This window comes from Sitophilus oryzae, unplaced genomic scaffold, assembly GCF_002938485.1.
Source record: "Sitophilus oryzae breed Bouriz unplaced genomic scaffold, Soryzae_2.0 scaffold_802_pilon_pilon, whole genome shotgun sequence".
Taxonomy (NCBI): domain Eukaryota; kingdom Metazoa; phylum Arthropoda; class Insecta; order Coleoptera; family Curculionidae; genus Sitophilus; species Sitophilus oryzae.
The window spans coordinates 557,595-583,551 of NW_022147420.1; the positions used below are offsets into that span (position 1 = coordinate 557,595).

Here is a 25,957-nt window from a genome sequence, read left to right on the forward strand (position 1 = left end):
TTGGAATCTGTATAATCTGACTTTATTATTGTTTCATTAAATTTTATTTAGTAATAACACACATACAGGTCATCGTTCTGTCTAGTTGCAGAGTTACAGAGATATTCCTAAAAATCCTTATTACTCCTTATTAGGCGCGGTATTGGCGACATACCCGAAGAAGTTGATATCTTTTGAAAAGATTTTATTTCATTCATCTACTAAAGTTGAACGCATATTTTCCCCCAAAAAATGTAAACAAAAACAAAATTTAAGTTAAGAAACAACCTAAATTCGGACAAATATTTTAGTGATTTTCCCGTCAAAAAATATATTAATATGAAAAAAGAGTTGAGAGTTGCTACAGCTTTCCCATTGAAATGAAATTAATTTTAGATATCACTGATCAAAATTTGTACAAAGGTAAAAAGTGACTGCTACACTAATTTGTGACTGCTATCCCTACTTATTATAGTTTTATATGTTTTTATTAATATATTAATATATTAATATTATTTAATTCATTATTTTTTTTAATATCAAATAATATACCTAGCTATTTCTAATTCTTGTTATATTTATTATATTTGTATTTTATTTGAGTGATCTATTATTACGACACATAGGAATGCTAATTTTGGAGTTAAATATTATATTTTATTTCGTTTCTGTACTTTTAATTTTTGTTGAAGATCTACTGAGAATTTTGTTCTCGTATGGAATTATAATCTAACAAACCCGGCAACCCTGCTCGGCTACTCCTTATAAAGTTTTTTTCGGCCTAATTCCTTTGTCACAGCCGCGGCTTTGTCAAGCGCCGCCGCCGACCGACTGTGTCGGGGCGACTGCTAGGAAGATCGTACAGTATTGCCATTTCATAGAATTGCACTTGCTATTTTTAGAAATGATTTCAAAGTTTTGCATGTTACTTTTCGTTTTAGAAAGAAGTTATGTGCCTAGAGAAAACATTCTTAAAATTGTTTCGTACTTTATTTAATATTTCATTAAGTAGGCAAGATAATGGGATTAGAAGATTTAGGATTTTGACAAGCCAACATAATTTCTGATTTAATTGAATGGCAACACTGTCCGTCCTGTTTCTATTTTTTCGATTCTGTTCTATTAGTAGGCGGTAGCCCCCACACAAGCGTCTCAAAGACCCGCCCGGCGCCCCTCTCGCAGGGGCTCTCTCGTCGTATCACTTCTATGATCACTTCCCCTATACGATGGTAGGGAAAAGACACTTTATCCGTCTCTGTTGCACTGCAGTGTATTTTGCAGCCTTACCATCTTTTTTTATCGCATTGAAAACCTCCTATTGCTAATATTCCTTTGCCAGCAGTGTATATATTTTTTGAAACGGTAGTATGTTTCCAAATTCCTACCGACATTTTGATCAGCAGTAAGTTCTTCACACTATGACATTAGATAATAATAATTTTATTCTCGAGTTAAGACTATTTCCGAACAATAGTGTATTGTTTTATTATGAGTAAAAATTATACTTTTTTTGACGATGCTGTACCTTTGAAGGACTATCGTAAAGCTATTCCGAGGTTACAGGGAGGAACAAAAAGTACATTTTTACTCCGAAAAGGACACAACCTTTTCTTAAAACATTACAAATAATTTTTTAATCAATTTGAAACATTGCTAATAATATAAATAGTAATCGAGCAACAATTTTTACACTCGTTGAATTTGACATTTAATATTTTTTTTGTTTAATAATATATTTTTGTGCTTAGGCGTAACAGTGCTTTACTTTTATGCATAGGCGTTAAAATTACAAAAATTAATACTCTTGAGACGTTTGAAAAAAGATCCTTTTGATCTGAAGCGAGCGACTTTATATGCGTAATATATTGGTAACCGATGTGGAAAAATGACACGCGCCGTAAAATTGTTAATGTTATCGGTATCGGGCAGAGTTATAAAGATTTAGCCATTTAGGATAGGATCCTTGTTTATATATTCTTAAAGTTGGTCAACCTCTCGACAAAATGTGCTGCCTCTGGCGAACAAATCGCAAAGCTTTAAAAGAATGAAGCATGTGATTAGGGGCGGAGTCAAAAATATCGATTATTTGCGGTATTTCCCTCAGAGTAATGTAATAATATAGCTCGGATTTTTGCGAACTATAATAGGCTCAGCTGATTAAGAAATTTAAACAAAACTATTATTTCATTGTTGATTTTCGATTATTTTCACTGTTATTTTAAGGATTCTAAACCGTATTTAACAAAGAAATAACAATTTTCAATATGTTGGTACATTAATGCTAATTACTGGTAATTATTAATATTTAAAAAAAGTTACATACACTTACTTTATTTCGATTTGACCCAGGGCTATAAAATTTTATTTCATTCTTCGATCATTTCATTCTAAATTGAAGTTTTACGTTTTTAAGATAATTTTTTTTTGAAAACAAAACGTTTATACATTCTTGATTAATTTTTTTCTTAATTAAAAATAAAACTTGGCACTTATTTCAATAATATTATTTGACATTTAAATAAATATTATGTACTTAATACACCATTTAAATCTTTATTACACGAAATAAATCTTTCTTAGCGTAAAACATGGTCAGAGTCAAATTTGCTTTAACTTTGTACCATATGAAAAAAAACGGCGTCCAGTTGGCAGGGAAATGACGATCGACGACATTTCCGACGGTCGACGACATTTCCCACATAAATTTACATATAAAATGACAGCGGTCTTCATTTCATAGCCATCGCTGACGCCGTTTATTTTCGATCTAGAATTATAAAACTGAAAATATCATTATGTTTTAACTCACAAAGCCCGTTAAACCATAAAACTTTCTAGTATATTAGCGATTAGAGTAAAATGACACTTTTCGTGGCGAGACTGTAGGTTTGACATACAGCCGAAGCACAAAAAGTCATTTTTACTCCGAATAGAACATGCTATTTTTTTCAAACGCCACAAATAATGTTTTAAACAATTTCAAACGTTACAAATAATATAAAAATATTTAAAACTCATACCTTGTAAGTAATTATCATGATACAAAAAAACAAGGTATGATATTGCGCAGGTTGGTCACAACGTCACAGGTGATAAACGGCAATATTGGTCGGCAAGCTCCACGCGCCAATTTCAAATTTTTCAAACAGATGACACATAATAAATGTGTATAATGTGTCATAAGTTTTCAAATGTCCAGCTCGATGATTTTACATAACTTTAGGGGTTATTTAATTCTTCCCTATTTTAGGTCTTTTTTTATTAGTGGCAATTGAACAATACGGATATTTCGTTGTATGGCATATGACGTCACAGGCGATATGCGCAAATTGAACGAAATTGGAGACGCTATCGATCATAATGTGATCTGTGATACCTTGTTTTCAAGTTTTCTTTGTACCATGAGTAATTATATATCGAGAAACTATGGTTACGGCTCGTTGAATTTGAGACTTGTCATTTTAATAATATATTTTCATACTTTTATGCTTAGGCGTAAAGTGCTTTACCTTTATGCCTAGGCGTTAAAATGACTTGAATTGTCAATCAAAAAAAGCAAAATTTAATACTTTTGTGACGTTTGAAAAAAAAATAATATTTTGAAACTAACTGGTATATTTTTCTGCCACAACAAAGTTATTATACAGTGATAAATGATAAGATCATATTGAAATACGCTACTGGGAAAAAAAAATTGGCTAAATTTTATCAATAATACTCCATTTCAAAAGTTATTTTCCAAAATAATTAATATTTTTTAATAATTGATTGCAATTAATATTATTTGACTAGTTTAATTTGATTAAATAATAAGACTAGAATAATTTCATTTAAAATAAATTTGATCAGATTTTTTTCGTATATTCAACTACCAGAAAAGTAGAAGGAAGATTATAATGTATCTATCACAATATTTAAAAGAACAACTACAATAATTATTAGAAGAAAAACAAAAATAAAAAAATACCCAAATACCTTCACCTTCTACTCAACTACAAAATAAATGAATATAATCTCTTACACTACACAAACTACTTCTTGTATTCTACACTAACTTAATAATTAATCAAACATAAAGAAAAATTAACCAAATTACCCCTTCACCTACTACTTAACTTCAAAATAAAATATAAAAACACTACTAAATTTCTTCTGGTAGTCTACACTAAACATTATAATCAAACTTAATAAATTAATCTAATTTTACATTACAACTACAAAGAAACAAGAAAATGTTTTAAAACTACAAGAAATAAAATTTCGATACGTGTGACCAGTATAATAGATCAAGCGGACAAAGAATATAAAATACTTTAAATTGTGCATTCAGAAAGAAAAATATCTCGAAAATTATCTAAACAAACATTTTTTTTTCTTATCAGTGAAAAAACATCGACCTCGTCGGCCTTGCGGAATTTGTCGGGTATTTACAATGGTCGAATTGTATAATTACCAGCTTTTTATAGCATATCTAATAGACAAAAGTATCTGGTCGATTAGTAACCAATTGGCACAGTTCGAAAATTATCGATTTTTATTTTCTTTGTTTTTATTGGCCGCTTCAAAATTCAGAGTAACAAAAAATATTTTTCTCTAGTAAAATACTGTGAAATACGCCCCGCCATCTGGTGCTTTACATCCATAAACGTCTTAGGTTGAGCTACTTTAAAAATTCATATATAAGGATAGGATTTTAATCGGAAATAAGTCCTAATCATTTGGAAATCCGATTTAAATATTGTTTTGAATTAAAATCAAAAAAATCTGATCTTTATTTTTTTTTAAATCATGATTTTTTCCTACCTTGCAAATTATACAGTTAATATTCTGATGTAGTTAGCTATAATCTTGATTTTATTCATTTATATTTATTGTTTTATTAATTATTTTACTAATTAAATATATTTTCTTCTTTTAGGTATCGAAGACAAAACTGGCACATTTTTGAGCTGCAGAAGATAGATGACAAAAATTAATTTAATTGGAAACCAAAGATTTAGCAAAAAGCTGACACAACATTAATACTTATGTATTCCATGTTAAACAATTTAGACAAATTTTACTTAATTAGATATTACTCAAATGTATTATAGATTATTTAATTTATATTGTAACTTAATATATACAAGAATTAATATTATGTGTACTTAATCTTTATTAATTTACATCAACCCCTGTTCTAATGTTAAACTAATTTTATACTTAAAATTGATGATGTTACCTTTTAAATAATATCTCTGATAATAATTCTTTAATTCCTTTATTAGTTCTAAAGAATAATAAGTATGTATTCTTTTCTTCTTATTACCTAAAGATATACAGGTTGTTAATTTGTTTATTACTCGCGGCAAGAGCTTTATGGTTGAAATATGGCAACCTCGGCCCGCTCATCGATAGACGACGCGACGCGACGCGACTGGACGAGTCGGCAGAAAACCCTATAAGTGCATGCGTTTTCAATAGGCAGTGTTGCCATTCTGTTCCCCTATCAGTAACTATCCAATTAACAATCTGTATTTAGGTACATACCTATCAAACTTTTTATGCGGATTGTATACCTTTTGGGGAGTAGTTTTAGAGGAAAAAATTGTAACACTGTTCTCGGCCAGCTTTGGCTGAAAAAATGGCCTCAAATGACTGAAAAGTATTTTCCAAAATATCTGCCAAAATATGCAATATACAAAATTTTTCTTCAAATAAAAAATGAAGCTTAGTTAATAACCTATAAAAATTTCTACATACCTATAAAAATGGTTCTTATCATTTTTAACGGAGAATTATGGGTTTTTGAGATATACTGGACTATAAGCTATAAGAAAAGTTTATTCCAACAATTTATAAAATATCACATACATATATAGAGCTCCTTTTTTTTAAAATACCACTTCATTAAGATACTTCTTCCTTTTTAGGATGATTCTCCAAAAATGAAATCACATGGTTTTCTAATACAATTTGAGCTAAAATAGAGTTACTACTTGATTTTTAGATTTAAACAATAGTAGTTCATAATTAATATATTACATACATACCTGAAGTACTATTATTTTCTACAGCTATTCTCAATGCCGTATCATCAGATAAATTAACCAATGAGAAATCAGCGCCATTTAGTAACAGCTCGTGACAAGTATGAGGATGATTTCCTTTTGCTGAGTACATTAACGCTGTATTACACAACTAAAACAAAATAATGAGTTAAAACCATAAAAATCACCAAAAATTATCTCATACATGATCTACATGATTCACATCAGCTTTGCTAGTTAAAAGTAGCTTCACAACATCATGATGTCCCCCACTAGCAGCTAAAATTAAAGGGCTTTCCTCCTCTGGCCCTAATTTATTCACATCAGCTCCATAACTAATCAGTAATTCCACAGCATTATACTGACCGTAGGCACAAGCCCAATGTAAAGCGGTCAGCTCATTTTCATCCGTAATATCTACATCGCTTTCCTTAAGAATGTCTTGTTCAGTGAGCTCTCCCTGGCCAGCTTTTGTATGAAAATTCAACTCTATTTTTTGTGGTACTAACGTTTCCGCTTGTGTGTTTCCTCGCTGGAGATTAGTTAATACTGTGGTGGAAGAAGCACGCTGTCTGTAGGGCTGAAACGCACTTTTTCGATTTTTGTCGTGTAAAGATTGAGGTGACCATTTTTGAGTGGAGTTGATTAGACTAAAACTTCCGATTAGAGTTGAGGTTTGTGCTAAATTAAAATTCTTTTTTGTCTCTTTTTCGTCCCCTGAAGATTCTTGGTCCTTGTCCATTTTATATTTTTTTTTAAACGATTTTAAAATTAAATAGATCTAAATAGATAAATAAAAAGAAACCCAAAAAATTGGGTTATGAAAATTTGACGTTTCCCACAGATTATTATTAAGAGGGTACCTCAGATTAATTCACCCTATGAAGGCTTTGATATATTTTATTGCTAACTTCAGCCGATTCAGAAATCAGCTGTTTTAGCCAATTGACGTTTCGTTGGAGGATTAAAAACAATTATTAATTTAACATATTTTTGGGATAATAAACAAGTCGATATACTGAATTGTTGCAAAGTGACAATGCTAATTAATTTAACTTTGAAGGTTTAGAAGAAGGATCATCCTGAAGGTTATATTCTATTTTTTCTCGTTTGTTGATACGATTTAGGATCATTTTTCTGTATTTTTAGTGAAAATTACATAGATATGCTTTAATATAGGTTGCGGTTTTGTTTTAGATAACGTTATCACAGAGTGTTTATTTAAGAATGCCCGCAGAATAACAAGAGTCTCTAAAAATGTCGGGCCAACCAGCTGTTCAAAGAAACCTAGAAAATCATCTTCCGGGTACCCCATTATTAGCCCTGAACCGAACGAGGAACAACAATCAGTTAGTGAACATTCGCGATCGACTTTTTCTTACGTTATTTTACCGGGTCTCCCTGGCTTATGCGCGGACTTTCCCAAAGTCAGTGAGACGCTTTATCGAGTTCGTAGTGTTAGTTAAGGCTTTAGCTGCGTTTTTTGTGCTAGTTTATATTCACCTATCCTTTTCAAAGACTCCGAGTACTTGTTTGCATAGAGTTAAGGACACATGGCCTAGAGATGGTATTTTGAGGGTAGAGATAGTTAGAAATCTGCAAAAGGGGTACAGTATTGAGGATAGTTATGCGAAGGAGGAAAGACTGAAACAGCAGTTTAAAAGCGACGATTTGACGAGTATGTTAGGGTTGCTTGCAAGGGATGGATTTGTTAATATCGAGCCTTCAACTGCTGAAGAGAGTGAAAAGGAGACCCAACCATTATCAGGAAAGAATGGTAAGTTTAAATGGGTTATATTTTTTCTTATTACTTACGTAGAAAAACATTTACAGTGGTATTTTATTTTTTAAATTTATTTTTAAAGCGCGCCTTCACCATTTTGTCATTATAATAATAATTTCTCAACTTTCTCCTTGGTTTATTTTAAGGTGAAAGCAATACTGGGGGACATATAATAGCAATTTACATAAACATGAAGACAGCTGCTTTCTCCTTTTGAATGCTGTTTATTGTTACAATAATATTTTTGTAAAGGAAATAATATAATTTTTGTAACAGTCCTTCAAATAGGTTACCTAATTTAAAAATATTTAAAAGAATATAACATAAGTAATATAACAATATTGGTCATGAAATATTTATTTTTTATGTAACAGTATAGATATTGTTTCATAAAACAGATTTAAAAACTGATACAGTTGGCTTTGGCAGCAATAATTTAATAGCCATCGCTGACGCCGTTTTTTTTTCAATTATTATAGTATTCAATTTGAGTTCAAGTATTGATCAGGTGTGCTCAAAAAGTTGACAAGTTGACAAGCACTTGTTTGGAAAATTGCATTAGAATTTTTCTAACCCTCAAACTTAAAATAGCCACTCTGTGATGCTAATAGAAAGAACATGTGCTAAAAATAAATATAAAAATTTTATTTATCATGAGAAACATAAATGTTAAAATATCATTGGCCATGAGCAGAGATTTTTTAGTGATTTTTTATGTAAATGTATAAAAGCAGAAACAGAATGATCTTGAACTTAATAAATAAAATTGTGGATATTTTTTTTGCAAGGTAATTTTTGCTTTATTATTGACTGTTAAAAACTTCTAAAATCTTATAATATTTTGTTAATCTGTCTTAGACAATATAAACTTAACATTAAAATTAAAAATAAAAGAGGTAGGTATTCAAGGAGTTCAATTTAAATCTTATAATAAGTACCTAGATTTAACACTTAAATAAAACAAATATTTAGTTTTTTTGGTCTTGTTAATTGTAACAAAAATTAACAAGTATGTTATTTTTTAATAATGGGTTATTCACGCTTTGTACCAGTAAATTTTTTGAATATTTTTTTTGAACCATTTTCCCCTATCTTCCAAAATAAAGTGGTGGGGGAAGGTTACATCTGCTTTTATTTAAATATTAATAACTCTGGACTGGATGAACGGAATCCAACAAACGGAGGTGTGCTTAAAAGAGCGTTTCATACTCTAATATTATACCTTATAAATAGATAGATAGATAGATAGATAGATATTTCTTTATTTATTTCCAATGTTTACAATAAAAACACATAAAATAGCCCAAACAGGCATGGAAACATTGTCAAATAAGAATATTTTACACCAAAATAATATAATTACAGTTAAGATAATACTACAATTAAACTAAGATCTTAACTAAGTAAAATAAGCAAATACATAGAAGAAATAAAAAACGATAGAATTAATATATACAAACAACAAATATTACACATTAGATATCAGACTTATAAACACAGCTTTATCGGATCTGTAAAATTCTTCTAATGAATAAAAAGGCTTTCTTTGCTAGAAAGATTTTTAATGTGGCTTTTAACTTGTTTCTTGCCAAACCTCGAACACATTCGGGAAGGAAATTGTACATTTTTATTAATGAGAAATCAACATTTTTTTGTAGGTAGCTAAAATTATATTTATCTCCGACTAAATAGGACTTATTTCGCGTAGGGTAATTGTGAGTTAGTTTCAAATTTTTGAAAAATTGCCAGTTATCATAAACAAACATTATACACTCTACAACATATATACTTGTTATTGTTAGTATTTTTTGTTCAATAAAATAATTTTTACAGCTCTCCGTGGGTTTCATTCTAAATATTGAACGTATGCATTTCTTTTGCAAAAGCAAAATTCTCCCGATATCGCTCGAGTTTCCCCAAAATATTATGCCATACTTTATCCTTGAGTAGATAAATGCATAGTACGCTGAAAGTGCAGCATCTACCCCAACAGCGTCTGATATTATCCTCAGCGCAAAAGAAAATTGTGCAATTTTAACCGCCACGGTTTCAATATGTCCTCTCCAGTCCAGTCGTTCATCAATTCCCACTCCCAGAAACCTTAACTTTTAACTGAATTAATTTTAATATTATTATACATCAGCTCAAAATCTGAAAACTTCCGATTACCAAAAGAAGGCATTGTGTCTTTGAAATATTTAATGTCAAGCCATTATTATTGAAATAATTCACCAGAGTGTCGACAGCAGATGTCACTCTTTCTGTTAGTGGATTTATTAAATCATCGCTAAATAGCAGAGTGGTATCATCTGCATATAAGATTGTCTTTTCGCCAGTGACATTCGGAATATCGTTTGTATACAAAATATATAGCAGTGGACCCAGCACTGAACCTTGAGGGACTCCTTTTTTTAGCACTATTTTATTTGAGATAACTCTTTTGCCATAATCATCATATTCTACGATTTGCTGAGTTCTATTGCTTAGATATGATTCGAATAATTTTAATGCAGTTCCCCTAATTCCAAATCGCTCCAATTTCATTAATAAAAATTTGTGATCGACACTATCGAATGCCTTAGAAAGGTCTAAACACATTATTAAAGTTTGTTTTCCATTATTTAAGGACTCTATTACAAAAGATAATGCTTGGTATAAAGCTCGTATTGTTGATCTTCCTTTCATGAAACCGTTTTGTTTATCCGATATAATTTCGTATTTCTCAACAAAATCTATCAAACGCTTATGTAAGACCTGCTCAAAAATTTTACTGATGTTTGGTAATAAAGATATCGGCCTATAATTTCTCTCATCATCTTTTGCACCTTTCTTAAATATTGCCCGAATATATGCATTTTTTAGGCTATTTGGAAATGTCCCTGTCATAAAACATAGATTTATAATATACGCGAATGGCTCTGAGATACTATTTGCTACTTCTTTTAGGACAAAAATAGGAATTTCGTCATCTCCCACTGCTCTCTTATTTTTTAAATTTTTTATAGTAGAAAAAATTTCCCGTGTGTCAGTGGGTAATAGGAAAAATGAAGAGACTGGTTCTGAGTTGCTTGTGAAGGAGCCTACATTGTCACAATTGAGAGCAAAATTTGGACAAGAATTTATAAAATAATTATTCAACTCGTTTACTACCTCGTGGATATCTCTATATTTGGTTGAGAAGTTTTCCATTAGATTGCAATTATTAGTTTTATTATTATTTGTGATACTATTTACAACTTGCCATGAAGCCTTTACTTTGTTTTCGGAATTTTTAATAAAATTTTTGTTAGAAATTCTTTTGGCTTCCTTTATCACATTTTTTAGAATTATACAATATTTTTTAAAAAACTCCCCCGATATTAACCCTTTGCTTTTCTTATAAAATAAAACTCGTTTATACCTGCAAGATGTTTTAATGCCAGAAGTTATCCACTCGTTCGATTTACAGTTTATCTTAGCTTTTTTAATTACAAAAATTTTGTCAAAAAGTGATTTAAATATATTGAGAAAAGCAGTATAAGCCGAATCTACCGATGTCGCCCGATACACATAAGACCAATCTATCCTTTCAAGTTCCTTCCCAAAGTAATCAATTTTAGTTTTTGGAAAAAATCTTTTATATGTAACCTTTCCCTGCTTGACAGTGACACTATTTTCAATCAATAAAACTTGAGCTGTATGATCCGACAATGCTGTATTTAATACAAAACTCTTGGAGTTGATTTTACAATTACAGAATATGTTATCTATAAGAGTTGATGAAGTACTTGTAATTCTCGTAGCCTCAAATATACATTGCGAAAGGTTATAACTATTCATTAAGTCTAAAAAACTATTTACAATTTTTGTTTGATCAAACATGTTTATATTGAAGTCTCCTCCAATTATCACACGAAAGTTCACATACCTGGTAAAAATCTCATCTAATATCCGTCCCAGCGCACTCAAAAAAAGTTCGAATGGGCTTATTCCTCGTCTGTAAATGCACAAAACTAACAGTTTTTTATTCTTTTCAACCGCACAAGCCACTTCGATCGTGCCTTCGATGGATTTCTTCTTTATGCTTTCTTCCTCCTTGAAGTCAAATCTGACGTCAGTGTAGATACAGGCATGAACTTAGTCATACAGTAACTGAACTTAGTCAATAATAATAATAATACAGAAAGACTAGAAATTCTAGAAAAAGAAGACATAAAAAAGACAGAAAGACTAAAAAACTGCTTACCTCAGGGAAAATTCACCACCCAAAAGACAATGCTGATAGGATCTATATGAGAAGACTAGCATTTGAAACTGTAATCATGGGACTGAGTGAGTACATAAAAGAGAAAAAAGGTGAATTAGTAAAGATTATTAAGAAGCAAGACGAAGCAAGAGCAAAATACTCAATTATGAAGGAAGCAGCACGAATCAGAATGAAATATGACACAAATGAAGAAACATCCAGGAACATGAAACTGAAAATAAGAGAAGAAATAGAAAAGCGAGGAATAGAAAGATTAACAGAAAAACCACTATACGGACAATTTATGAGGCATTTAGATAAGAACTTCGTCAATAAAAAGAGTAGCATACAGTGGTTAAATGGTGCAAGATTGAAAGGAGAGACAGAAAGCCTAATAATGGCTGCACAAAATCAAGCCCTAAGTACAAGATATAGACAACTGCAAAGCATTCGGAATGGAAGTTTGTGCGAAATACTACGAGCATATTCCTAAAACTATTACAAACATCAAAAACAAAGACAATGAAGTAACAATAATGTGGGATTTGCCCATCATAACAGATCGACAAATAAATGCGAATAGACCAGACATGGTACATGACAAAAATAATAAAACTTGCCAACTTATAGATATATCAGTACCAGACGATTCCAACGTACAATTAAAAGAAAACGAGAAGATAATGAAATATAAGAACCTAGAAATAGAAATCAGCAGAATGTGGAATGCAAAGTCTTGTACTATACCGGTTATTGTGGGCGCTTCCTAGAACCATATCCAAAGGAGCAGAACTACATCTGAACCGCATCCCAGGAAAATCATCTATCCAAGAAGCCCAAAAGATCACGTTGCTCAGCACGGCTCACATCCTTCGCAAGGTGTTGAACTAAGTTGCTTTGATCCCAGGCCGGGAACTGGACTTAGTCAATAATTACCGGAGAACTTCAACCGCCATCTCCGTGGAATATGTTAAATAATAATAATAAGCTTTCGAATGTAGACGCTAGAGACGCTGTCTTCATTACTTTAACAAACAAAAGTAAAACATTAAATACCATTAATATGCATCAAAACACTTTTACTTTTTGCGTGCTTCGTTTAATTAACCATCAGCAGATCAGTCAGCAGAATGAGCATAACTGTTGAGTTGAATCACAAGCTGGCGTTTATATAGCCACGCTCAGTCAGCAGCCACCAGCGCAAAGAACTAGCTGAACCGAGTTGACCCAACCGAGCGTATCAGTTAGATACCATACCTGTTAGTAGGATCATAAGCTTGCATTGGACTCGTTGACTTCTGTTATAATTACCTTATTACTAAGATTTATCCGGCATTCACTGTGAAATTTATCTGAGCAGTGTCGTTTAAATCTAGTTAATGATTCTTATCTATTGTTAACAACATTATCAACAATGATACACCTGAAGAAATTTCATAAATACCGCGCGTCTACTGTTCATCTGATCACTAATTGCTGTTCTTATTGTTGCCAGCATGTTAGCAACCGACATTCTGTACCTTAGAGACCACGGATACCTCTCGATCAATGGTATCGAAAATATCGGACGTATTCTCCACTTGCGAAATCTTCAGAAATCATTAACTCCATACTCATGTTTTCTTTCTCATTTATCAATCTACTTCAGATGAATATTCATCTCATTACCTGCTAATGTAATCTCTTCATTTCATATTTTCGTTGGCAAAAACTGGCTATGAGTCTGTTCAATTTAACCAGTCATTTTTGTTCAGCACTGATGTGACGATAGAATTATTCACTGGTGGTCTTTCTCAGAATTTGCGAGCAATTATTAGCTATTTATAATCACAGTCAGAAATGGAAGTCCGTTCTCATCCGTATTTAATGGAAGGAAAACGATTATTTAACTTCAAATAACCCACATGAACCATGGACGGAATGTGTTAAAATCCACAAATACCCTAACTAAACAATACCAAAATTAATGTAAGATTTCCACCAAATTTAGCTCATGAATACCTGTCGGAGAAATGGAGATTACCCATTGCCGTAACGCCTGCTGTGCAAAGTTATTAATTCGAAAATATTTTTTCACATGATGAGCTCAATAGTCGACATTTTCAGAAGAGTCGATCATTTGCGTTCAGTACCTTTAAAGTTTTCGCATTAATTGAATTTGTCGGAGATCAATATTCATTACACTGTACCGTACATTTGTTAATGAATTAGTGGGAAACTAAGTAATCTATGAACCTAAGAAATTTAAACTAGCCAGTTTATGTTCAACACTATGATGTCGAACACCACTGGCGCATAGATCTGTCCGGCTTATGAATTTTTGGCAGCTACGCCAATTTTGGTTATGAGGGATTGATTTCCCCACTTCCTCTTTAAAGAAAGATCAATAAGTGGTGTGTTACATTTTTTAGAGTTTTTTAACGTCTGCTACCATCTTAGACAAAGGATTCTTTTTCAAATTTATGTAGGGTTGATCTTATTGATCTTTCTTTAAAGAGGAAATAGTATCCAATCCCTCATTACCAAAATTGTATGCTTTGCCAAAAATTCATAAGCCGGACAAGTCTATGCGCCCAATTGTTTCGGCTGTAGGTTCTCCGACTTATAATTTGGCAAAATGGTTATCAAGGGAGTTCGAAAATTTACCTGATCATGAACCTTCTTTCTCAGTTAAAAATAATATTGAATTCATTAACAAAATTAAAGATATAACATTGCATGAAGGTGAAATTTTGGTCTACTTTGATGTATCTTCGTTGTTCCCAAGTGTTCCAATTCCACATATTTTAGGCTACTTAAAGGAATTACTGAACGCAAATGGTCTCGACAACAAAACTGTGAGTGAATATATTGAGCTTACATCGTTATGTATGAAACAAAATTGTTTTCAATTTAATAACAACTTTTTTGAACAGCGGGAAGGTACAGAAATGGGTAATCCATTGTCTCCATTTTTGGCTAATTTATTCATGAGCAGGTTTGAAGTGGAGGCTAAGAATCAGTTTGGGTATTTTCCAAGAGTATGGTTTAGGTATGTGGATGATATTTTTGCTGTTTTTGACACACATTCAGACACTATAGATAATTTTATTTCTAAGTTAAATAATCGTTTTCCTTCCATTAAATTTACGCATGAAATTGAGAACAACGACAGATTACCATTTCTAGATGTATTAGTTATTAGAAATACTAATAATTGCCTGGCATTTGATATCTATAGGAAAAATACGACCACACGCAGATATATTCCTAATGAATCACATCATAGTGTTGAACATAAAATGGCTAGTTTAAATTTCTTAGTTCATAGGTTACTTAGTTTCCCACTTTCCAACGAAAGATATGAAATAGAAAGAGATTACATTAGGAATGTAGCTGAGTGTAATGGATATTCTCCTTTACTAGTTGATAAATTAATTAGAAAACGTAGGTATAGGTTAATGATTTCTGAAAATTCGACTTTTCAAGTGGAGAAAGATACGTCTAAATATTTTTCGATACCGTTTGATAGAGAGTTATCCCGTGGTCTAAAAGGAATTTTTAAGAATGTCAATTATAAACTTGTGTATAGTGCTAATAATAAATTACAACAATTATTAGGTAATCCAAAGGATAAAACACCTCCACTGGAAAGGTCGGGTATTTATGAAATTTCTTCTAAAGATTGTAATCAGAAATATATTGGACAAACTAGAATATCAATATTAACTAGATTTAAAGAACATTTAGCTCAGATAAGATATGGTAGACCGGATAAATCTTGCGTTGCCGAACATATTGTTGATAAAGAACATTGTATGGATCTTAATAATTTAAAATTAATTAAACAAGTCTCAAATTACAGGCAATTAGATGCATATGAAAGCATCAGAATTAATAAATGTAAAGATAGTATGAACAGAGACAGATAGTAACAACAAAGACAATTCCTTCAAGTTCTTCGTTCCTACTACTCTAGTGGCGGAAATCTAACTGTTACGCTCAGTGGGCTCTGACTCGCTTGGCTAGATTTTGCCACGCCCACTCGGTGCCCACTGAGCGAGTATATAAACGCTTAACTTGTAGATTGTACTTTAGTTTATAATCATCTGCTGATGATGCTAACATGGTTAGCGAAACGCGCGTCCAGTGTAAAAGTAAAAGTGTTTTGGTGTATTGTGGTGATTTAGTGTTTTTATTTTGCTGTGTAACACCAAAGGTTCCAACCCTCAACTGTAATTTAACAAACATTGAGCTTTTTTTTTAAATAAATACAATCGTATATGTAATTTTAGCTGATAGTAAAGATAATTAAAAACTTAAAAAGTCAGCGAAAACCGCATCTTGATATCCTCTTTCAAACCGAAGATATTAGCAAAATTATAATAAATACGAAAATATGAACCCTTAATTACCTTACTTTTATTACTATTTTTTATTATTACACGGTTACAGTAGCCCTCTTGATTATGATCATTCTAATAAAAAATAATATAGAAACGATTAGTTTATTTTAAAATCGACAATATACCAGAATACCATAAACCATAATACCAGATGTATCAATATCTATCTAATAATTAAGATATCAATGAACAGTGAAAAAGAAACGACGCCTCAGAGAAGTCATAGTAGGCTTTGGAAAAAAGTTGCTTTTGACCCATAGATAAAAGAAAATAATATTCTATTAAGATAGATATGAAACTTACTACTAAAATTTTGGGTCAAAGCGCCTCTCCGCTCTCCGTGTTCTTAGTAGAGACTACGTTTAACCCAGCGCCTTCGCCTTTTCTGCTGTAAATATTTTTTATGTTTATATTAGATTTCAAAGGATTTAGTTTTAAAGTTACACTGATATATTAGTATATCAGAGTAACTTTAATAAAACATAAGAATATATATATTTAACAGTTTATTAAATATAAATTTTGACTACAAGGTAAAAAGTAAATCACAATATTTGGCAAAACTTATAAGTATACCATTTTTACAGTTAATAAATAATAAAACTATTTCTGACTATGATATTTAAAATTTAGATAGATAAGAATATTAAAAAACATACCGGTATATGCAGACGTAGGCCGAAATTCAATAAAAACCAAAATTTTTCCTGCGAAAATCGGGCTTTTTTCACAGAAAAGGTATTTTTTGATGTATCAACAATCATTGTCAAGTTGACAATATACAGGGTTTTTTCTAATTAGTCTAAAAAATTGTGGTGTGATTCCTCATGTCTTCTTAAAACAATTTTTATATAACCATTGGGTCTAAAGTACTTCCTTTCTGATCTACAGGGTGTTAAAAATTAAAAAAAATCGATATTTTGCTTAACATAAATGGTACACTACTGCTGTTTTAAAAAAATATATTTTTTTCTTGACTGGTCATCCTTTTTCAACAAAATTGATCTTTTGAGTTTTTCTTGTTCATCAAACGGTTGCCGAGAAAAAAATAAATATACTTATTAAGAGCCCGCCTTAAGTCGTTTTCTAACGATTTTTATTTTTTAGATTAATTAGGAAACACCCTCTATATGCATATCACAGGCAACCAAATAAACTAGTACCCTCTAAAAATTATTTTTCCTACCACTAGCGATATACCGTGTTTTTAGTGAGTACTAAATTATTTTATCAAAATTTCACCATATAAGTTTCCAGGCAATGTTTTGACCTAATAGTATAAACGTCAAAGTGTTATTAGATCAACATTTTGATAGTTTTAGCAGCGTTTTTTCTCTTTTGAACAAAGGTATTTTTAGAAAAGCCATCAAAAGATAAAAAAACGCTGCTGAGACAATCAAAATGTTGATATAATAATATTTTGATGTTTAAACTATCCCTTTAAAAGCAACTTTTTTCTAAAGCCTACCATGAATTCACTGAGACGTCATTTTTTGTTTACTGTCATTGATATATTAATTTATAGATCTTAATACACCTAGTATTATAGTATTCTTGTACATTGTCGATTTTTTGAATAAAATAACCCTTTTTATCTTATTTTTATTAGAATGGTCATAATCAAGAGATAAGGTCGAGATATGGTGATAATCAAGAGAAAAATAAGGTAATTAATGACTTATTTTTTCGTATTTATTGTAATTTTGCTAATAACTTTGATTTGAAAAAAGATATGAAGATGCGGTTTTCGCTGACTTTTTAAGCTATTATTACTATTTAGTATAAGCTAAAATTACGTATACTACCATATTTAAGTAATTAAAAAAAACGCACAATATTTGTTAAATTGTAAAACAGCGCCCCTAGCGTCTACCTTCAAAAGGTTATTATTACTGTTTATATGGTTTATATGGTATAATATAGGGTAAGAAATTCTCTTTTAAACGAGCCCCCGTTTGTTGGATTCCGATCATCCAGTATGGAGTTATTAATATTTAAATAAAAGCAGATCTAAGATTCCTCCAGCACTTTATTTTGGCAGATAAGGGAAAATGGTTCTAACGATAAATATTCAAAATTTATCGATTATTATGAAGCTATTATAGTACACCTTATCTACGAAAAATTTTGTAAAAATTCAATTTTCTTATTTTTTTAGAGCAGTTGCGCCCTCTAGCGGCCCTTCTACAAATTTGAAAATAATTTCCAACAGTTTCTCATAGCCTCTTTAGTTACAAATATTTTTCCGGAGGCCCTACGGCTAATACTTTCCGAGATACAGCCGAGAGCTATTCCCTAAATCCCCTTAAAAAGTTATTTAGTTAGTCTTACATTATTTTCTTGCTTTTGAAGGTTCCATGGCTATCACTGAATCGCCGCTCCAAGACCACTCATACCCGAACGAATTGCTGAACGTATCATCTACCAAACGGACGTGGACTGATATGATTACTGAGTCTCCTAAGAGTCTGTTGGACGCTTTGGATCACAGCGAACACACTGAGAAAAGAAGGCTTATTTCTAACTCTACTATTGGTAGAAAGAGGAACTCTGCGGGTACGACCATCCAAGAATCGACGCATCATCTTGAAAGAGGTTAATGAAATAGATTATTTTAAAGGCTGTACTTAAACTGCCGTTAAACGGTAGCTTACTAAAATGCCGTTAATAGGTATGACGTCGTTGATGTGACGCACTTGACGGCTTTATGAAATATAGGAATTTTATAAGGAGTAACCAACGCTATCTACCCCAACAAATAACCAACTTAACCAATGCAACTAACCTCGACACTGATAAAAAAATATAAAAAACAAATCATCATCATCATCATCATAACGCAGCCCCCTTTCACGTCCATAGTTGAACATAGGCCTCCTCTAAACGTCTCCAGTTCTCGCGGTTTTTAGCTGTTGCAGTCCAGTTAGTTGTTATTCGTTTCAGGTCGTCGGTCCATCGGGTGGGAGGTCTGCCTTGGCTACGCTTGTCGGCTCTTGGTCTCCACTCTCTATAAGTTTTGGTCCATCTCCCGTCTGCCATTCTAGCAATGTGTCCAGCCCATCTCCACTTTTGTTTTGTGATTCGCTGGATAATGTCATCCACTCCCGTACGTCGGCGTATCTCTTCATTTCTTACTCGATCTCTCAAAGTCAGCCCAATCATAGATCTCTCCATCCGCCTCTGTGTCACTCTCAATTTTTCTGCGGTTCCTTTTGTTAGAGTGAGTGTCTCTGCGCCATAGGTCAAAACCGGGAGGATACATTGGTTAAATGCCTTTCTTTTCAGGTGTATTGGGATATTTGCTCTAAAGATGCCACTCATTTTTCCGTAAGCCGCCCATTCCAAGGTAATTCGTCTAGCCAGTTCCCAGGTTTGGTTATCTCTGCTTATTTTGATCTCATGGCCCAAGTATACATATTTGTGGACTAATTCTATTCTGTTGTTGTGAATTTGTATGTGTTCGCTGGACACCATATTAGTCATTATCTTAGTCTTGTCAAAATTTATTGTTAGTCCAATCTCGTGTAATGCATCGTTAAGTTCTTGAAGCATGTCTTTGATCTCTCCCAGACTATCTGACACTATAACGATATCATCCGCAAAGCGTAGGTGGTTGAGTCTCTCTCCATCGATAACTATTCCTTTTTGTTGCCAAGCTAGCATTTTGAATGCATGCTCAAGAACAGTAATAAACAATTTTGGCGACATGGTATCGCCCTGCCTAACTCCCCTTTTTATTTTTATCTGGTTAGTTGTGGAATGTAGATTTACAGTCGTTGTAGCGTTGTCATATATGTTTTTTATTATGTTAAAATATCGATGGTCGATTCTACATTCTTGTAGCGCTGTTAGTATGGCGGGTAATTCTACCGTATCGAACGCTTTTTTAAAATCGACAAATATCAGTGCTAGGGGACGATTGTATTCGATGGTTTTTTCTATTAAGGTTTTTAAACACTGCAGATGATCGTTGGTACCAAATTCGGAACGGAAACCAGCTTGCTCTTTAGGTTGGTAGAAGTCCAATTTTGCCTCTAGTCTATTTGTTATAATTCGGGTATATAGTTTATAAAGATGGTTAAGAAGGCTAATTGGACTGTAATTTTCCAGGTCTGCTATGTCTCCTTTTTTATGTAAGAGGATAATTATTGAGTTATTCCACTATGTAGGGATATTTTGATTTTCCAGACAGAGATTGAACAGCCGTTGAATATTGGTCAATAATACTGTTCCTCCCATCTTTATCGCTTCTGTGACGACACCATCATCCTCCGGAGCTTTATTGTTCTTCATCTTTTTTAGAGCATTGTAAATTGCACTTACAGAGATTTCCGGAACATCCTCAGAACCCTGATTTTGAACTTTTCCTTGTAGGTACCTCGAGTCTAGAGTAGAATGGTTAGTGTATAGTGTTTCATAGAATGTTTCCACAATCTGTAATAAATGTTCTCTATTCGATGTTATATTACCATTTTTGTCCTTGAGTTTGACGATTTCTTTTTTTCCATTAGTGAGCTTGCGTCTTATTATTTTCATGCTCTTATTATCCTCTATAGTTTTAACATTTTTTTCGTTTTTGTGCTTTCTTATGTCTTTTCTGATTTCTCTTGATATTTCCTTATTTAGTTTATTCAAATCACCTTGACTGGCGTGTTCGTCGCTTTTCAATTTCCTTCTTTGTTCTATTTTGCGTTGTGTTTCCAAACTGATCTTTTCCTCCTTCAAATTTGTTGGGCAACATTTCTTTTGTGCTTCCGTTATCGCTTCTACTGTTATATCATTTAGGATATTAAAATCGTTTGGTGGTGATATGTTTTGAAGGGTTTGAGTGATGTGGTTTCCGAATTCCTGTATACTTCTCGGGTGTGTCCATGTCTTACTTTGTTTTTTCCTTATCATTTTGTGCCGTTCGTAATTGGTGTTTAATATAATTGTGGCTCTCACCATTCGATGGTCGCTTGATTTTGCAAATTTATTAAGGACCGTTACATCTCTAAATACCTTTTGTCAGTGATATATACATATCTCTAGTACCTTTTGTCAGTGATAAAGTAATCGATTTCGTTTTTCCTTCTGCCATCTGGGCTTTTCCATGTCCATCTGCGGTGGGGTTTCTTCTGGAAGAAACTGTTCATTTGAAACAAGTTTTTCTCTAATAGCAAATTTAAAAGAGTGTCACCACGATCGTTTCGTCCTGGGCTTCCAAAACTGCCTAAGGCAGTTTCTGATGGATCTAATTTCGTTCCCAATTTGACATTAAAGTCACCGCATGGTTATTTGAGATAGCTGTACATAAATCATCATTAAAAGTCTCAATCTCCTCGTCTGTATGTTCTGTTGTTGGAGCGTAAACTTGAACTACCTTTAGGTTATATCTAGTGTTTATTTTATTTTAAAAATGGCGTATATTACTCTAGTGGATACTGAGTGGATGATTTTCAGGCTTTCTGCTAGCCTTTTATTTATGAAAAAACCTACACCTCTATTGACTGGGTTGTTCTCCATTATAGTAAAACAAATGACCAGATTTTAGGGTCTCGAGACCTTCACCTCGTCTCCTGACTTCGCTCATTCCGACAATGTCCCATCTTATCTTTTCCAATTCCTTTTCCATTTCGGTAAAACTTTCTTCAGAAAGTAGAGTTCTAGTATTAAAGGTTGCAATTTTGAGAACTGTTGATTTCTTCAGACATACTCTTGTCAAATTTGTGTCCCCCCCCAGAATCCTTGGGACAGGCTGATAAATCAGTGTGAGAGTATTTACTCACCTGGGGTAGTTTCCGTTTTGTTTTGAAATCTGACATTTGTAAGGGTACTGGCTAAGAGTACAATGCCGCGCTAGCCGCTGCGTGTTGGCAAGGTTAATTTCAGCCGCCCAATCTGGGAACAGACGCTGTTCACAGCCGCCCACTCTGGGTCAGTCGCTGCTATTTGTGCGTTCTTTTACGCGTATAGATTCACCATATCTGGCTATCCTCACTTAATTTTGCCTGCAGGTCGGTGCAGTTGCCCGGGGTGTGGCGCGTCGAGCCATAAGTGAGAATTGGGTGTCCTGTGAGGACCAGTCATCGCCGACCACTCTCCGACTATGTCGTTGAGTGCGACCGTCCTTGATGAAAGGTACTACCTCTACAGCACAACCCCATATAACCCCTTTTCGCAACCCCACCAAATAATCAACTAACCAATGAATTAACACCCTCCAAATAACCACGCTAACCAACCCGCCAAATAACTAAACCAATCCAACCAAAAAGAGTGAAACCAATGCAATAAGATCACGCTATAAGCAAAAAAAAAATATAAAAAAGTCTTGGTCGGCGTGAGATTTGAACCACGGATAATTCGCTCACGAAGCGATAGCCTCAGCCACGGAGCCACAGGTGCTCTTGCAAAATGCTTATAGCTAGGCATTACTTTCCGCCGACATGAATGACGTCACAATATCTATTAACGGCATTTTACTAGGCTACCGTTTAACGGCTGTTTAAGCACATCGTATTTTAAATACACCACACAAAACAATTATCGCATATTTTCTAAAAAAAATATTAATTTGAAAAACAGGACACTTTGAATTCCCTGACTTACGATTTTAAATAGGTAGTAACAGGGTGGCAGCTGTCATACGCCGCGGAGGCTCCAAAGAGAACGACATTTTGTATTGAAATTAAATTTTTCAGGCATACGTAGGTTAATTCAGAGCATTTTTTAAAAATATAGAGTTCTAGAGATAGTCCCCAAAAAAAGTTACATATCAAAGTTGTGTTTTTTTGTAACGGAAACACCCTATTTATTAATCGATTTTCGGATTCTGGGAGAATATACCGGTTATTGTGGGCGCCTTGGGAACCATATCCAAAGGAGCAGAACTACATCTAAACGACATTTTGTATTGAAATTAAATTTTTCGAGCATACGTAGGTTAATTCGGAGCATTTTTTAAAAATATAGAGTTCTACAGGGTGTCCCCAAAAAAAGTTACATATCAAAGTTATGTTTTTTGTAATGGAACACCCTATATATTAATCGATTTTCGGATTCTGGGAGAAAAATAACGGTGAGTTTTATAAGAGAAGTATATGACCAAAATTAAGGTTTTTGATATATTAAACATTTTCTAGAAATAAAGAACAATTTTTAAATTACAATAAAAGCTACCTAAATTGGAATTCACCCGGTATAGCCTAATATTTAGCTAAATTAACTATTGTACTTTAAATCAAATTAAAACTTGATCCAAAAAGTTATACAGGGTGAGACAAAATTAATATTGAACATTGGTCACCTTTAAAAGCATGTTACCCTTTTATCTTAAATGGAACACCCAGTATATTATTTCGATATTCAATGGAGAATTAATGTCTCTTAAAAATACTATTTAGGCAGTCTACCCCTCAAACAAAGATTTTCCTAGATATTTTCAATTACATGATTTGATCTGGGTAGATCTTTATTATTTGATAAAATCTACTAGCCGGAGAGTTGGTGACATATTTAGAGAACATATTTTACGCAAGTTAGAATAACAAAAAAAATAAAGTTTAATAACTTGTGAACCCAGAATCCTAAGTCTGGCCGGGGGGTTGGGGGTATTTCGCTACTGCACAACCCATAACATTTGCAAAAAAAATAAATCCAAAAAACATTCTTTAGGCAACTTGAAATTTGTTTATTCTTAAATTTTAGCATCTATTTAACCTAGAAATAAGTGTGCCAGACTTTTTTTTCGGGTTTAAAGTGTAACCAGACCATTCCAAATATGTTTAATTATTATACCTGGAAAACATACTTTAGGCATTCTAAAATTTTTACAGCGTGTTTATTAGATGATATTAAAAATATGTGTTAATTGCCAGACGAATTCAATGGGATTTAATACCTGCCAGACGCGAATAAAGATTTTAAATGAGCGCGACAAAAGTCTTATGAGTATCTATAAGCGCGAGAAAGATAGTTTATTGAGACCCGTCGGCAGCCGATGCGGCTGACGTAACAGTATTTTGGAGGTATGTACTTCAAATTTTCATAAAAACAATTTTTTTTCGGTTTCATTTCAATTATTTGCAGGCTTTTAATTCAGAGATTATTTTGTTTGAATTAAGTTACCACGTACAAATATGTATTTATAAATTAAATATTGACGTGCATAGTTTAGAATAAATAGTTTAGAATAATTACTGCAAATAAATATTGTAGTAACTACTAATTTCGCTACTAACTACTAAATCACAATGGATAAAAAACATTTAAGTTGTGTAGTTTGTAAAAAAGTTACTAGTGACAAAATTATTGTTTTTGATGAAGGCAGACTACAAAAATGCAAAGAATTTTTAAAAGTGCACCAACAACATGGTTTAAAATTTAAAGAAGTGGTTTTACCAGAAAACGTAATCCCGACAAAAGGGTACCATGTACAGGGCTAAAAAAATAAGTATTCTGGAATTTTATTAAAGTACCTACCATTGTTAATCTTTCTAAATAGATTCAAAAGTAAGTAAAAGTGCTTTACTTTTATGCTTAGGCGTTAAAATGACTTTTTATATTGTCAATCAGGTTGCAAAAATTAATAATAATATAATATGTTAATTAAAAATAAATAGTTAATTTTAATATAAATATAAATTTTATATTATGCTAATTTTTAAATAATTATTCGTCTTTTTATTCTTTCAGATACAAAATACTTAAATTAAAAAAGTCTTCTTATTGAAAGGATTTCAATCATACATTTTGTTAAAAATGTTTCTTTTTATTTATTTAATATTAGTTAGTTTTTTTTTAAGTTTTTACGACTCCAAAATGCTGTTACGTCAGCCGCATCGGCTGCCGACGGGTTAAAATCTTTATTCGCGTCTGGCAAGTATTAAATCCCATTGAATTCGTCTGGCAATTAACACATATTTTTTAATATCATCTAATAAACACGCTGTAAAAATTTTAGAATGCCTAAAGTATGTTTTCCAGGTATAATAATTAAACATATTTGGAATGGTCTGGTTACACTTTAAACCCGAAAAAAAAGTCTGGCATACTTATTTCTAGGTTAAATACATGCTAAAATTTAAGAATAAACAAATTTCAAGTTGCCTAAAGAATGTTTTTTGGATTTATTTTTTTTGCAAATGTTATGGGTTGCGCAGTAGCGAAATACCCCCAACCCCCCAGCCAGACTTAGGATTCTGGGCTCACCAGTTAATAAACTATACATTTTTAGTTTTTCTAGCTTGCCTAAAATATATTCTCTAAATATGTCGTCAGCTCTTAGGCTATAGGTGGTTGTGATATGCCTGACGTTACTTCAACATAGCTATCTAATTAGTCCAACTTTAACAACTAGTTATAATTTTGTGTCAGTTAAAACACAAAAAAATTCTCAGAAATTTGCCGAAAATGCAAACTTATCCTATATCAGAGAGAATTGATATGATTCTATTAGTTGGTGTTAATAGGTTAGTTAATAGAATACTTAAATGCTCCTGATTTTATCTAGTCTGGTTTTTTTACGGGGATATGTTAAAGACAGTGTTTAAAAAACTCGACCAACTGTTGTCGA

General features: G+C 32.4%; 3 protein-coding genes across 4 annotated transcripts in view; 2 read left to right on the plus strand and 1 right to left on the minus strand.

The window, feature by feature from the left end:
- LOC115888593 (follistatin) overlaps nucleotides 1–5,102 on the plus strand; it is a 138,029-nt gene extending 132,927 nt beyond the window's left edge. Inside the window, exon 7 of the mRNA XM_030908355.1 lies at nucleotides 4,898–5,102. Coding sequence (XP_030764215.1) covers nucleotides 4,898–4,927 — 30 coding nt within the window. The 3' untranslated portion in view covers nucleotides 4,928–5,102. The remainder of the gene's footprint in view (nucleotides 1–4,897) is intronic.
- Nucleotides 5,103–5,784: 682 nt separating this feature from the next.
- Nucleotides 5,785–6,839, minus strand: LOC115888594 (DNA-binding protein RFXANK). Of its 2 annotated transcripts, none has more exons than XM_030908356.1 (3): nucleotides 6,214–6,839; nucleotides 6,012–6,159; nucleotides 5,785–5,939 (listed from the first exon to the last, which is right to left on the minus strand). In XM_030908356.1, exons 1-3 carry the CDS (start codon nucleotides 6,748–6,750, stop codon nucleotides 5,869–5,871), a joined length of 756 nt encoding a protein of 251 aa, XP_030764216.1. In that variant the 5' UTR covers nucleotides 6,751–6,839; the 3' UTR covers nucleotides 5,785–5,868. The 2 variants fall into 2 exon arrangements, with proteins under 2 accessions (XP_030764216.1, XP_030764218.1); XM_030908358.1 differs by having other exon boundaries at nucleotides 5,888–5,953.
- A 73-nt stretch (nucleotides 6,840–6,912) lies between these two features.
- The window catches only part of LOC115888609 (membralin), a 282,010-nt gene continuing 262,965 nt past the window's right edge, over nucleotides 6,913–25,957 (plus strand). Inside the window, exons 1-3 of the mRNA XM_030908375.1 lie at nucleotides 6,913–7,096; nucleotides 7,206–7,785; nucleotides 18,754–18,996. Of these exons, the coding sequence (XP_030764235.1) occupies nucleotides 7,266–7,785; nucleotides 18,754–18,996 (763 nt within the window). The 5' untranslated portion in view covers nucleotides 6,913–7,096; nucleotides 7,206–7,265. The remainder of the gene's footprint in view (nucleotides 7,097–7,205; nucleotides 7,786–18,753; nucleotides 18,997–25,957) is intronic.